Source organism: Ascaphus truei, chromosome 12 (genome assembly GCF_040206685.1).
Source record: "Ascaphus truei isolate aAscTru1 chromosome 12, aAscTru1.hap1, whole genome shotgun sequence".
Classification (NCBI taxonomy): Eukaryota; Metazoa; Chordata; class Amphibia; order Anura; family Ascaphidae; genus Ascaphus; species Ascaphus truei.
The window spans coordinates 39,460,375-39,476,017 of record NC_134494.1 but is presented as its reverse complement, the minus strand read 5'-3'; the positions used below and the strand labels follow the sequence as shown (position 1 = coordinate 39,476,017).

Genomic DNA, 15,643 nt, shown 5'->3' with positions numbered 1-15,643 from the left:
CAAGGCGGCTTTCTCCTGGCGCGATCTGCAGATTTGTTCTAGGCTGGCGACGGCCACATCACGTGAGCGGTTCCAGCCAATGAGGGCGAACCGCTCACGGCCACGCCTCCACCACGCCTCCTACCCACCGGCTCCCTGGTATAATCACTATGCATCTCGGCGGCAGCGCTGGGTGACGTCACAGAATAGCGCTGCCGCCCTGCAGCATTTGGTATCATTGAGCCCTTGGGGCGGGGAGAACTGATGAGGAGGGGAGCTTTGGTAAGCGTTGCGATCCACACACAATGTAGATTGTACAAGTGGGCCGCGAAACTTACCAAAGCTTGTCGGCTAAAATAATTGCCCACCCCTGCTGTAGGGGCCAAGAACGTTTATGAAATCTTCATCCTTCACTATGTCGGTTTGCAGCCATTCTTCATACAGAGAAAAAGAGCCAAGCAGGAGACTGGCAGCTGAGAGGGGCCACCGCATACAGGATGAACACTTTACAAGTCTAACTGTGACCTATGATACCAACCAGGGGTCTATGTACTAAGCCAAAATGTAGTAAAGAAGTCAGCACTTCAGTGTGTGTCTGCTTGAGTGTCTGTCTGTGTGTGTGGGTGCCTCTGTCTCCCAAGCGTTGACTGCGCATGCGAGGCGAGAAGCGGCAGTGTTTTTATGCGCATGCGTGAGCGTGACAGCAACAAGCAGCAGGCGCGAGTGACGGCGCGTGCCTATTACTATTGTGACGTCACTTGTGTTATGGTTTTTCGTTACAACGCGAGGATTTTTCCCCATGAAAACCCTGTAGGCGCCAGCAAAGAAGTTTCACTTAAAAATTTAGATTTCCATGCATCAATTTTGCACAAAATACGACACTTTCTTAGCATGGAAGCCCCCGGGAGCTGGAGTACTGTGGCTGAAATGGTCTGGAAAAAAAAAACCTCCCCCATGGCAATTGACTGGGAGTATATAAGTTTTTACTGCAAGTCCTGTACCAGAACCCATTGTAAATGGAAATGAAATAAATAATTCCAATGACACTGTTACTTACAATACATCATTTTATTAAGAACAAAATTATTTGTACATACTGGGCCTATATAAATAAAACACAGAACATTGAACTTGTGTTGATAAGATTTACACTGTATATAAAACTAGGAAAACGGTAATGGTATATTTCCTTTCTTATCTTGATTGACAATTAAACATGCACCACCTACAATACGCTACTGTATATGAGGATACACGGTTTCAATGCCAGATGCGGGTGCTCGTAGTCAATCTCATCTAGCAGTGAGGTACTTTAACAGTGCAAACAACATCATCAGAGGCAAGGTAGAGTTTTACGCTCATGAAACAGTGACCTATTAGGACTGATTATCAAACAGAACAAAGAGAAGTAAGAAGTGGAAAACATAAAGTTCTATGTGAACAGTATGTGCTATAAACCAATGTTATGGCAAAACAACACAAGTCTTACATAGGGATGTACTGTGAAGAGGCAGCATACTGTATGGAACTACTGGAACTAGCATGCAGCCGAAAGACACATTCCCATTCTAGAGATGTCTGCATTAGCCAAAAGGAAAATCAGCAAAGAAGAAAAGCATAGTAACATAAAACGCACGTCTCCTCTTATCTCAGCGCGACCCCTGTGGCGCGTTAGGGCGCTGGCTGCACTTGATGTCGGTGCTTCTTGATGTTCTGTATCAGGATCTCCTACAATGGATATGGTTCTATTTCATAAGTCTTTCTTCAAGGAGACGGGGGGCCTTTCAGAGAGTTGCACGACCCGTGGTTGGCAGCCGTGGCAGTTTGAGCAGACCACTGTATTTAAACACAACAAAAAACATTCGTTTAATTTGGGAAAAACATGTTATGATGGCAAACGTACTGAGGTCAGAGAACATTGAAGAAGGGGCGGTTTGTGGCATTGACACATTGGGCACTTGGGGCCTCATGCAGAGAGCAGCGCTATGAACAATCTCGCCATTTTCCGGCGAAAATCGCGCTAAAAACAGCCGAAAATGGCGAGTTTGGAAAAAAGCGCCATTTTTTTTTTCCAATTGAAAATCTCGCCGCGCGGCCGACGAGAAACTACATCTCGCAAGTCTGAAAAATATCCAAATTCAGAAAGGCGCGCTCGCCATCTAGCGGCTGTTTTTGGCGCGATTTTCGTCAATTTTCTCCGCCAACTAAAGTTGGCAAGAAGCCGGCTATAGGGGGAAAAAAAAAATGCGCGATTTTTTTTTCTCTCCCTTTCAGCTGCGCGCATCTCCTCATTTACAATTCTCCACATGCAGTAATGCTAAAAATAGCGGATTTCGCCCATTTCTGCATATGGAGAATAAAACTCTCCATTAAAGCTACTTTTTCTGAAACTCTCCAATTTTTAAATTCGCTGCTCTCTGCATGAGGCCCTTGGTCTTGTTTCACCAATACATGGTTTGTGTTGACCTTTATATTATATGTGTGCGTCTAACCTCTTCTTTTTCTATTTGGAGCTTAACGGGAATCCACACAGCTAAATATACAGTATGCCAAACCAACAGCTGTCAGCGATCTGATTAGCACAGGATTACCGCCATGTGACGTTAGCACTGACTTGTGTTAGCTTCGAATAACATGGCGTTAAGCAGATCTAAGCCCAAGGCAGGGTTACTCCCATGCAGACCCTGAATAGGGGTTTAAATAAAGTAACAAAAAAGAGAAGACAGGAGAAGCAAAGAGCCCTGTAAATAACAGTATGATAGTTAAATTATACCTAACTGGGGTCTTACATTTACCCAGATCCTGTAACAGACCTGTTTCCGGGGCGTGGATGTGAGTAACGCCGCCTTAATCTCTGACCTAACTAACGTCTCATTAAATCCCTGCAGTAACGATACCGGCGCTCTGAGGATCGGCGCTGTTACAGGGAACACCTCTTCTGCAGATCATTAGCACTAACGCCCGTTAGCACTTAACGAGATGTTAACTGAAGTTAAGTCATTAACAGAGCTGTGTGGATTTACCCCTTTGACTCGTGCTCAGTTCTGAAAGCCATATCGCCAGAAGGACAAAAATAAAGGAGGTTTTACCGCCGATAGGAAATTGGTCAGGCGGAGGGACGCGGCACTCCCCTCTTCCCTCCTTTTTCTCCCCCTTCCCTCCTCTCTCTCCCCCTTCCCTCCTCTCTCTCCCCCTTCCCTCCTCTCTCTCCCCCTTCCCTCCTCTCTCCCCCTTCCCTCCTTTCTCTCCCACCTTCCCTCCTCTCTCTCCCCCCTTCCATCCTCTCCCTCCCCCTTCCCTCCTCTCTCTCCCCCTTCCCTCCTCTCTCTCCTCCCCTTTCCTCCTCTCTCACTCCCTCTCTTCCCTCCTCTCCCATGCCCTTCCCTCCTCTCACCCCTTCCCTCCTCTCACCCCTTCCCTCCTCTCTTTCCCCCTTCCCTCCTTCCTCTCCCCCCCTTCCCTCCCTCTTCCCTCCTCTCTCTCACCCCTTCCGTCCTCTCTCCCTTCCTTTCCTCCTCTTTCACCACCCCTTCCCTCCTCTCTCACCTCCCCTTCCCTCCTCTCTCACCTCCCCTTCCCTCCTCTCTCACCTCCCCTTCCCTCCTCTCTCACCCCCTTCCCTCTTCTCTCCCCCTTCCCTCCTCTCTCTCCCCCTTCCTCTTGTCTCCCCCCCACTTCTCTCCGCTCCCCCCTACTTCTCCCCGCTCCAGCCTCCCCTTCCACCTCTCTCTGCTCCAGCCCCTCCCTTCCATCTCTCTCTCCCCATTGGTCAGACCAGGGTCATGTGACCCTGCTCTGAACTCCGAAGTAAAATTGAACTGTTTCCCTAAGCGCCAAGCTTTGGAGAGCGTACGTGCCCGTGCACGAGTGTGCGCACGCCACGTGAGCGGGGACGTGAAGATACTGATGACAAGAATTAAACTCGGCAAGCGCCGTGCACTCGGCGCGCTCAGTGCTAGCGTGGACACCGCCTTAGAGGGATGGTAGAGTGTATGAAAAGGTGAAACCATTACAAGAGAATACATCAGGTGATACTGACAAGCAGAATGCAGATCACAGTGACAAGTGTAATGGTTTTTGTTGCTCAGAAGATAGCACCACCAAAGAATGCGTTTGATTCTATGTTGTGTTTAATTATCATCAAAGATTCATAGAATAGTGTCAATGTGGCACTTGTCAATCTGACGTTCATTGTCTGTAGAATTAAAAAATGTATTTTTTCAGATGCTGTATCAGTAAGCATCTTCAGACCAGAGGAACCGCACATCCTAGAGGTTACACTAATCTTTTTGGAAGTGTCTGGATTCAGATTTTCTAGACTTAATGTCCTCTCTTCTCCTAAAGTTCCAGCTCTCTCCTAGATCCTCTACCCATGGCATTTGAATAACTTGCTATGTATATATAATTAATAGAAGAGAAATGGTATAATAAATATTTACTACCCTTGATGCATGCTTGTATTTTTTATATGCCATTGGTTCTTAACATTCTCGTCATGGCCTTGAGCGAGACAAGGTTTTTAGGTATCCATCCAAATGACTAATATTTAAATGTGGTGTATTTCTCCTGAGTGTACTATACATTGTGATACCATCACTGTCCTTTAGGTGCTGGAATAGGGCAGCTATGGCACTTTCCAATGCACAGAGAGTTAATCTCCCTAGAGAAGCCAGCAGCAGCTGCAAACTAATTGAGCAGGCTGAACTCCTGATTGAACAAGGAAGTGTTTTAAGGCAGACAGAGAGAGCTGCCATTGAGAGAGATTGCTGTCCCAGAGAAGGGGACAGAGAAGATTTCTCCCCAGCTGTGGAAGCTGGCACAGCCCCCCTAGACCTGCTGGACGGTGGTCACGGAGCCTGCTGGGACTGTCTGGGTTGTTAATCCCACGAAGACGAAGGAAGGTCGAGAGACCATGCTGAAGCGGGGATGTCCTATCATTAACATTGGATTTACAGAGGAGAGATTCTCTGAGTTCTCGTGGGGCCAGGCTCCCCTAGGAAGGAAGGACACGAGACCATGCTGAAGCAGGGACGTCTGCTCCATAACCTTGGAGTAACAGATAAGTGAAACACTTTATTGCTGTGTTCAGAGACTTTATATGTTCAGCTATAGTAGTACCTGTTTTGGGGTGGTAACCATCTTAGCTGTCCATCCAAGTAGTAAGGGCTGAAGCTGCATGTATAGTTAGTCTCCTAAGAGGAGTAGGAGTTTATTTTATGGTTTTGTTTTGACTTAAAGGGACGGTGGGCCTGGTAGTGTATTATTTATCCCTGTAAATAAACCCCATATAGAGAAATACTACATTTCCTGCCTTAATCTGGGACTAAAAGATGCTACAATGTGGTCTGGGCATCACAACATACATTAGTTATTGGTAAAACTTTGAATGAATAATAAACCATCTAAATATATTAAACATGGGCATTAGATACCTTTTGAAGTTGTCAGCCACTCTTTGATCTAACCTCTTAAAATGTTTGTTTTCATCATTCACAATTTCTTACTAAATATTTGACAATAGGCACAAACAAGATAAGCGACTTAATGATGAAGTTAAATGTAATTCTTATTTTGTCTCACAAACTCCCATAAAAATCAATATACCAAGGCATTTTTTATATATTAAACTCCTCGTTTAAGATTGAATGATTTCATTGCAAACATCAGTGTTCCAATCACCATGGGAAGTAGAAGTAAAGAAATAACCAATTAAAGTGTTTCAGTGCTCTGGAAATGACTAATGTTATGAGTTGTTATTAGGGAGATAAAGTGAGTTTTGTAACAGAATCTTATGTAATAATAAAGATGTCTTCGTACTGTCGCGTGGGACCTACGCTTTATACAGTATACATGAATTGGAGAAAATAACTAGGAATAATATTTACATTTACGACAGTAACTTTTAGACTATGCTTGTTATGGGGAGTGCAACAGGGTTCTCGTACCGGAAAGGGACATCTCACCACATCCAACTCGCCGCCGCCAATCAGTCACCGAGGGCAGCTCGCCGCTAAGGCAAGTTATTAAGGGGTTACGTTTAGGGGGTTTAGGGTAATGGGTTAAGCTTTTTAGGGTAAGGGGTTAAGGTTTTGATTTTTAGAGTAAGGGGTTAAGGGTTTTAGGGTGAAGGTTAGCGTTAGGGGTTTGGGTGTTAGGGTAAGGAGTTAATGTACGGGGCTTTTGGGGTATGGGGTAAGGTTAGGGGATACATTCGCAGTGGGACGGCGGCGAGCTGCCCTTGGCGGTGGCGAGTCGTCCTAGAACTTCTCGTAGTTCCTGAAATATCTGCATCTCAGAACAAGATGGCTGACGGGCCAGTTTTACGTGAGTGGCCAATAGAAACCATCAGATAAGAATATGGCTTTCTATTGTTGCCATACTGTATGGATATATAGTTTCGTCTGGAGGAATACTGTTTAAAACTACTAGCTGTTTAAGAGTCTGGCAATGAATTTGAGAAAAACACATTCTATAGCAACACACACGAACATGTGTATTCATACGGCAAAAAACGTATTAAGTCTATAATCCTGAAACACTAGGAGTCAAATTTCCTAAATGTGGTCAAACCAAAGAAAACTGTAATAGATTAAAAAAGAAAAATAACTCAAGCATATAATCCTGTCTAAATTCCATTCCTCGGTGAGAAAGACTTCTGTCAATTTTACTGTGGGGTGAACAGTCAGAATCTAGTCAAAAGACTGAAAGTGATTCATCTACACACACACCTCACTTTAGTATTTAATTTATGCATATATGAAAGGCGTAGGATGTCTCTCGTAGTGTAGATTTCAGCTGTTTTGACCCCAGAACAGCTACATTATGTTAACTCCTAATGGCATCAAATGAAACATTTCTATGAGACTGTACAGTATATGCAGCAGATAATAACCTTTTGTATCTACATTCAATCAAGTAATTTGGTGCCAGGATTTCAGTCCATTTCTGACAGATGAGACAAATCTTACCTCTGTAAGTGGATGCCAGTGAGCTACAGGTTTTCTAGGGTACGATAACATCTCGCTCCAATGCTCGCGGCCTAAGCTTCCTGCGTCGTTGCCAACTTGACCAACACCGATGACTTCATTGTGACCTACACTGTGAAAATGTTGCATAATGTTTTTTCTAAAAGTGTTACATCGAAAAATTACACTGAAAGCAAATGGTTCGAACTAGTGTTGTATTGGGTCCCAAAAATGACCGAAGACCTGGGGAAAAAAATTACCGGCCGGGTAGTTTTGACTTACGTGCAGCCGGCGGCAGAGGGTGAGGAGGACCGGGGTGGAGGGTGAGGAGGACCATGGCGACATCCTGGTGGCGGTGGGAGAAGCGGAAGACATCCTTCACAGCCGGTCACATGTTCCTCTGCTCCCACCAGCACCGGCTGTGAAGGATGCCTTCCGTTGCTCCCACCTGCTGAACAATGACATCCTCTGCTGCCACCACCTGAAGGATGTCTTCTGCTGCTCCCATCGCCACCAGGATGTCGCCGTGGTCCTCCTTACCCTCCACCGCGGTCCTCCTCACCCTCCGCTGCAACTAAGTCTTCTGCTGCTCTGTTCCTGCTATTCTCCAAGAGGAGGACCGAGGGAGCAGAGCAGAACGGGAATTACCCGGCACCGGGTCCCAGCTCCCTGGGCTGGTTCTGGTTAATTTCCGTGTACTTTAAATATGGCTGGGTAGGCCGGGTACCCGATACATCACTGGTTTGAACTTAAAGCAGCAGTCCAAGCTTCTGTTGTTTTTTTCATTCAATTTTTTCCCCTTTAAATATGTGCATCAATACAATCCACACACTGATAAGTAATTAGCTAAGTTGCCGATCGACCCGTTCTCTTGTGGTCGATCGGCGAATATTTAGTTTGGGGGTTCACAATATGGTTGTCAGTGCAGCAGAAGAGAACCAAAGATGCAAAGTACTGTGGGGAAAATCATGTGACCAGACAGTCACTAGATACAATTGGTGCACTGCTAGAGAGAGGGCAGGGCTCAATAAAAGAGGTGTGCCAGAGCCTGTTTCAGAAGAGGAACGGGATGTGACTTTGTAAATGGTTGCTATAGAAACAAAAAATGCTTGTTACATTATAGTACATGAAAAATTTCTTTAAAAATGATTATTTTTGTAAAAAAAATGCTACAAGTATTTTCTCATAGTACAGTGTTGAGGAGTCAGGGAGCGCAGTACACCAAGGTAGACATGAAAGGAGAAAGCATAACACAGGTGATAGTGCAACACTGTATTGTAAGGTGATAAATAGCTTGTGACTGGGGAAGGAAACAAGGGGAATAAGCAATGAATGGCAGGCACAAAATATGAAGACAAAAAGAGATTTAGTGAGCACACGTCATGGAGCACACAGATGCAATGGGGACTTACAAGAAAGCCCCAAATAAAGGCAGAATGAATAGAATACAGTCGGGGTCCGTTGTGTGCGGTGAAAAACCTGAGGGTGATGAAGCTGTTGCAGGGGGGTCAGGCTGCGCGGGCGATTCCTCCACTGCTACACATCACAGGACTTCCGGGTTAGAACCTCTCACTCAGTCTTCCGCTACACGTGACAGCGTCAGCGTCACACTGCGTCACACTGCGGACACCACGGGTTTCTAATTTTCTTTCTCTTGAGCCCTTGTTTCCTGTGAAATTAGAAACCCGTGGTGTCCGCAGTGTGACGCAGACAAGGAAGATCCACTGAAGGTTGAGCTGCATTTGAGCACTGGTTGTATATTTCCTTCCTCTTTTCTATTATACTGATTTTTATTGTATTTATATCACACCGGAAACACCCTCAGGAGCGCCTGGTGATTTTTGTGTTCTCATAGTACAGAACTGATTTATAAAAAAGAAATACACATGTAGGATATTGCTTGGTCTGCAGCTATAAAGCAAAAAGGGGACGGGAACCCGCAGTGGTTTTGCATTGATAAAGGGGCTTTCTTCTTCTACCCCACTGCGTGTTCCCTTCCCCTTTTTGCTCTCCAATTTCCCTTAGATGCACTCACCAAGCCCAATTAGGTAGCTACTGTGTGCTGAGCGGTGGGCTCCTCTATGTTTAGTTTTGAGCTTAAACTTAATCCCCTCTTCTCATTGACAAAAATAAATGGTATTTCCATTTTGTTATCGGCTGCCGTTTCCCTCACCGATATGAACCCTTCTCAGTTCTGCAGCGGCCCAGAGAGAACTGCGCATGAAAAAATTTGGAACATTTGAAATTGTTTTGGTGCTATTCACACATATTGAGCAAACTGAAATTGCATTACCCACAGGGAATGTCAAGTTCAAATTGTAAGAAGATAAACCCCCCGATACGCAGCATACATTATAAGAATGTTACTACTTCCGCCATTCCAGTGGTTGCTGCTGTAGCACATTCGGTATGTACAGAAGTAGCGGAATGAAATGTGAGGAACAAACCTTATTCTCTATTGTAAAAATAGGATAGTCAGGCGGTTCACTGCTGCCGTTGGGGTATGACATACCCCAACGGCAGCAGTGAACCGCCTGACTACCCTATTTTTGTCTATTTTCTCTGGGCTGGAGCACGCTTTGCAACACTTCCGGATCAGAGGAGCCCTACGTCATCGTTTGATCGGAGACCCGGCGCGTCAAGATTGTGAGTCATTACTCTCGTCTTCCCCCCCCCCTTCTCCTTGTGTGGTGGGGATCTTGGCCGTGTGTGACACCGGGTTAGTGAGGGCAGTGGAGGAGGGTTGCGGCATACTTAGCCGTTTATGGTTCCCTGGCAGGGGACACGGCAGTACCGCTGCTTCGTTTCCTCCCTACCACATCACAGCCCCTACCCGTGGGATAGTCACGTTACACGGCACAAGTGGGGTGTTCATATTACTTATTCATCAGTGGGACACTGGACGGGAGTGTGTTCATGAACTTATTTGTGCAGTAATTTTCCTGGACTGTTTGTAGTACGCATATGTGTACAATTAGTAGCATCAGTTACTCCTTGGAGCGATTCTGGGACATTTGCTATTTATTCTCTATTGTAAACTGCTTCTTTTAAGCCACTTCTAAAAATAAAAAAAGAAGTAACAAACCGCCCGGTTTAACAGCCAAAACGCGTGGGTTGCACTTGCTTTGGAAGAGGAGGGGGTGCTAACTCCACCCCCAGTCTGACTTAAGGGTTTTGCTCTCTCAGCCAAACCCATATTTCCGGCTCTGCATGTGACTCGCAATACTAATCTCACCCCCCCCCCCTCCCTCCCTGAGGTGGCGTGAAAAAAATGCGCGTTTATAGAAGGCACTAACAGAACTACAAGAATAGCAGGTTTAGTTTAAAAAAAAAAATGGAGTTTGGGGCTTTTTGACACACCGGTCGGATTAGCAGAGCCGGAGTGAAACCGGTTCTGAAGAAGCCTTTTAGACACAGATTGGACATGCGAGAAAAGCTTACAGAATACCAAAGTATGCCAATCCGATTGGAAAGGGCTCTTTAGAAGCGACACTTCAGACCTACGTACTAGATAGAACAGGCCCCTAAGTATTTTCTTTTTGTTCAAACATTTCGCAGTAACCGGATGACTGAGACATTATGAGTAAGTAGGTACGGTCTGTAACAGATGTGATGATAAATACAAGAGAAACATGAATATGTTAGAATAATGTTAGAAAACGATCATTGCACGTCCTGGGAGTTTGGGGGGGGGGGGGGCAGGGGGGGGCGGGCAATTGTATCTAATGCATGCTAATAGCTCACCGGTCGTAGTCCATAACAGCTATTAATAAACTTATTTGATCGATACTTTCTGGAGGAACATCAAAAACTATGGCTTCATTGTAAACTGGATTTAAGGTATTTCTCTTTGTGGATGTTTTCCTTTTCTTCAGCCTTCTCCCATCACACATTAAAGAAACTTTGACATAGGGATCTGTGAGGATCAGAAGGAAATACGGGTTAGTATTTTAGTACTTTTTCATGAAGAAAAGCACGTTTCCCAAAATCACCCCCACAAGACACCAGCTAAATATGTTTTTTTTTTGTAATCTGGGGAATGTGCAATCATCTAATGCAGGGGCGGCCAACTCCAGTCCCCAAGGGCCACCAACAGGTCAGGTTTTCTGGATATCCCTGCTTCAGCATAGGACTGAGCCACTGATTAAGCCACCAATGCTGAAGCAGAGATATCCCTACAACCGACGAAGCACTGCATAGTGTGAAATGCGTTGTGGTACCAGCCCCCCCCCCCCCCACCCTCCTGCGTCCTGTGCATTTGGGCATTGGGAGATCCACCATCGGAAGAAGCTGTGAGCGAGTGAGACGCACACTCACAAAGTGCATGTGAGACTTTTGAACCCGCAAGTATCATCGAGTCGGAGCTGATCCCAGCGCGCGGGATTTTCAGCGCAACACTCACTCTGCTCCCTACTCCACCTGGACTCGGTATTTGGCAACACGGGCATATTTTATCTGAATCCGCTGAAATGCAGCTACATTACATGTAAGTCTCTACACTGCCGACACACTTAATTGCAGTGCGGCCAGATCCGCAAGCCGGGAGATTTCCCGGCTTGCTAGTGGCCGCCCCTCGGCGTGCCGCGCGTCATAGACGCGCTGTCACGCGTCTTCGGGAGCCTGCGCCCCCTGCACGCGCGTCCAGGGCTACCCGAGGGAGCCCTGGTGTCCCGCGATGTGGGTGACAGCGGCAGGGGGTTCCGGGGGACCCGGCGGACCCGGCAGCGGTAGGGAGAGCGCCCCGATCGGAGGGCGCTCTTCCGCTGCTTCGGCGCGCGCCCGTCACCCTCGGGCGCGCGCCAGGCTACTGCTGCGGCCAAGAACGGGCAAATGCTCGAATAAACTTGGCCGCAGCAGTACTTGTTTATACTCGTACTGCATAATACATCTTTTACCTACCTTTGGTGCACTCTGTGTTTCCTGTCTCCTTATCCCTAATAGCTGGCCTGTTGGTGGCCCTTGAGGACTGGAGTTGGCCGCCCCTGCTTTAATGGCACAGGGGAAACGAGCTATGTAGCATGGAAACATAAACAGGATCCCGCAGAAACTGCACTGCATGGTGCAAATGTATCAAATGGGACTGAAACGTCTTTACTGAAATCAGCCAATGAGAAATCAGCTGAAATCAGCCATTGGGATCTTTACATGTACGATTCGTTTGTACTGTATGAAGCCGAGACCTTTTGGGGATTCAGCCATTAACATCCTATCCGCTGGGCTGTTCTAATGTTTCATCGGCTGATATTTGGAAGTATAGTTGAACAAGGTAAGTACTCTGTGAAAGGGACGTGCACGAAGATATTCACACGAGAATATGATGTTTCGCAAAGCCCTTTTAATCAGCATACAATAAAGGATAATGGAGTGGCGCCAATCCTATTTGACAAATGCAATAATTACTTTGAGTCCCGCAGCTGGTGTCCCAGGAGGTCAATCAAACTCCTCCTTATATATGATATCGGGAAAAAGAAAGTTGTCTTACAGCGGGTGGTCTTATTGCTCTTTTCCTTCCATATATGTAAATCAAAGAACACACCACAAACAAGTGGTATAATAGGCGTCGACAATCAAATTCTTATCTATAGAGAAGTAGAGAACGTAACAAACTTGAGGTCCGAGGACTACAGCTCCCAGCCTTCTTCAGGTGGAAGTGTGAGGTCAGAGAGGAGGTGTGGTAGGAGCAGTGCTGGGGAGAGTCAGTGCTTTTTGGTGCCTGCGGGAGAGAAGCTTCAGCTGCTGGAGGAGAGAGAAGGAGCCTGCATGGCAACAGCAGAAAGAACATAGAGGAGCACACACTACGGGAACCACACACAGGCAAGTGCTAAGTTCTCTACTTCTCTATAGATAAGAATTTGATTGTGGACGCCTATTATACCACTTGTTTGTGGTGTGTTCTTTGTTTTACATATACGGAAGGAAAAGAGCAATAAGACCACGCGCTGGAAGACAACTTTCTTTTTATCAGCATAAAGATGTTGCGTGTGTTTTTCATGCTGTGGGCCTGTATTAACATTTCCCACCTTTGTGATTTTTTGCTAAGAGTATATTGACGGAAATTGGCAACATCGTATAGTTTTCTATGGGAAATGTACTTTTAGTGACATTTTGTACGTTTGCGGAGTTTTCATGAGCGGCGAACGTCCAGCGTTTGCCACAGTCACAAACTTGGCTCACGGTTCTTCCCATCTCTAGTACATCTCTCCTTCACTAACTGCAGAACAGCGTGAGGCAGGGATTATGGCTGCGTTTCTTCACAGGTAACGCTGCCCCATATAATGTTACACTATCCCTGCCACCCAGCAGCTCTGGCGTGTGTCAACCAGGCCTGTAATCCTTATTTATCTGTACCAATCAGCAGTCTCCCCTGGCTTCAAAACCAGTATAACGTCAGTGCAGAAAAACAACTAAAATCCAGCTGAGTTTGTTGACAAATCTGACTTTCTTGACTTTTGAACTAATCTTCGGAGACTTTGATATGAAGACCCTTCATGTTTTATGTGATTTATATCTAATGCTTTTCTGTCCTAACGGACACTGACACTGTATACTGTATTCACGCTTGTATCCTGCAAGGTGTCAGAAGTGGGAGCGCTATGGAGAGAATAGCTTTTCTTTTGTGAGCTCTCGAGGGGATGGCATACATGTTTCTGCTCTTCCACCTATACAATATGTTATTCCCTCGGTTGATTATTTCCTGTCCCATGATTAATATGTTGTGTTTCGTCTGAAACTTTAGCTTTTCGTAAAAACAAAAAGGTGTCTAATTAAAGATCTGGCAGCTGGAAACTTTCTTACCTGAAGCTCCGGTTATATCCATTGCCTTGAGATTTCTTGCCTTTATGATGGTAATAGTGAGTCTTCCCGCAGTCGGAAGATAGCAGAGCGAAAACATCAAGTCTCCAAGATCCACGTTATCCTATCAAGCCGTCAAGATTTTGAAAGTAAACACAAGGTATATATATTTGTGGTTTACAAAAATAGAATCTGCTCTTTAACTGCAAATGCAGTCCAAATAATACTAATCAAATTTTAAGTGATCAATGCAATTTAAGTACAGTTCAACTAATTTTAAAGTATGTTCATTTTAGAATATTATTAGTTCTGCATTGAATGGTTAAAAGTTCTTTCCAATGTGCATCATTTGCTACAGTAGCAAGAGGCTTTCTATCGTTTGGAACATTGTTAACCTTTGTCGGTGCCTTTTTTCCTTTGGGTTCATTAGGTGACATTGCAAGAATGTATTTCTTTAGAATGAATTTGCCCTCCTAGCTAAAGTAACAACTGAAAGTCATTATCATACAAATTCTGAAAGACTTCAGGTTAACCAGTCAATAGTATATGCTTTAAGAAGACTGGTTACCATTTAAGACTGATGTTTATATATACTGCTGGATACATTTGTCATGGTTTAACTCTAGTCCTCAAGACCCCCTTCCCCAACAGGTCAGGTATTAAGGATACCCCTGCTTCAGCACCGGTGGCTCAGTCATTTTGACTGTACTGAAGCCGGGATATCCTTAAAAGCTGACCTGTTGGGTTTTTTTTGAGGACTAGGAGTTGGGAATCCCTGAATTATCTCACAGTACTGAATATCAGAAATCTAGTTATCATAATAGGTTTTCTATAATCTACCTATAATTTCCTAAAAAGGTAGTACTTTAACTATGATAAACAATACACTGGATACACTTCAGCCAAGTGAAGTTCTGCATCTTCTGCTGAAATTGGTTTTCCAATGGAGTGCATGGGGATTTATACACACTAATCACATCAATTGTTAACCGGATTTGCATAGAAAATGCTCCACCCATATAATGATTTGAAAATCACTCCTGTATATTTCTGTTTAAGCAGTGAGAATGTGACCTGACAGTCCTAAATACATTCCTTTGTTCTTGCTACACATAATTAACATTACAGATGCTGCTGTCCCTTCAGAACTGTCTCAGGATCTCCAGGAATTAAAGAGGCAGGACCACCACAAACAGGACAAAAAGGTGCTAAAAATAAAAAGAATGTTTCTAATTGAAATGGTATAAACGCATAAATAAAAGTAACCTACATTAACCTCTGCATAGGTGATGTTCCTCCCGGTAGTCAGGGCCGCCGACAGGGGGGGGGGGGGGATAGAAGGTCCTGGGCCCACTGGCTGGGGGGGCCTGGTGGCGCAAGTTTGCCCCAACTTCAGGCTATGCTCGGCTGCCGGTCCTCTCGCGGCTGGGCCCCCGGCTCTCTCTCTCAGATGCCTGCAGGCCTCTGTCACTGTCCCATGCTGAGGGGCCTCTGTGACGTCAGCACGCCGGAAGTAGGCTTGGCCTAACATCCGGCGTGCGCCAGCTCGGCATGGGACAGAGGGATAGAGACAAGCAGGCAGCTGGGGAGAGCCGGGGCCTGGCCGCGAGAGGACATTGCAATGCCGTCCGGACAGCCCCCTCGCAGACCATCCACAAGGTAAGTCTGTTTTATAAAAATATGTATTGGGGGTGTGGGGTCTTGTTTATATGTATTGGGGGAGTGGGGGTCTTGTTTATATGTATTGGGGGAGTGGGGGTCTTGTTTATATGTATTAGGGGGTGGGGGTCTTTTTAATATGTATTGGGGGGGCTTTTTAAAATGTATTGGGGGAGTGGGAGGCTTTTTAATATGTATTAGGGGAGTAGGTGTTTTTTTAATATTTATTGGGGGATGGGTGTAACAGG

The 15,643-nt window shown here is 45.5% G+C and overlaps 1 protein-coding gene across 2 annotated transcripts in view; it reads right to left on the bottom strand.

Annotated features, from left to right (window-relative positions):
• Positions 1-1,032: 1,032 nt before the first annotated feature.
• SYT9 (synaptotagmin 9) overlaps positions 1,033-15,643 on the bottom strand; it is a 100,639-nt gene continuing 86,028 nt past the window's right edge. Inside the window, exons 4-7 of one of the 2 annotated variants that reach the window (XM_075567378.1) lie at positions 13,740-13,860; positions 10,689-10,860; positions 6,948-7,077; positions 1,033-1,815 (exon numbers count right to left, since the gene is read on the bottom strand). In XM_075567378.1, coding sequence (XP_075423493.1) covers positions 1,744-1,815; positions 6,948-7,077; positions 10,689-10,860; positions 13,740-13,860 — 495 coding nt within the window. In that variant the 3' untranslated portion in view covers positions 1,033-1,743. The remainder of the gene's footprint in view (positions 1,816-6,947; positions 7,078-10,688; positions 10,861-13,739; positions 13,861-15,643) is intronic. The other variant, XR_012787608.1, reaches the window with a different exon arrangement.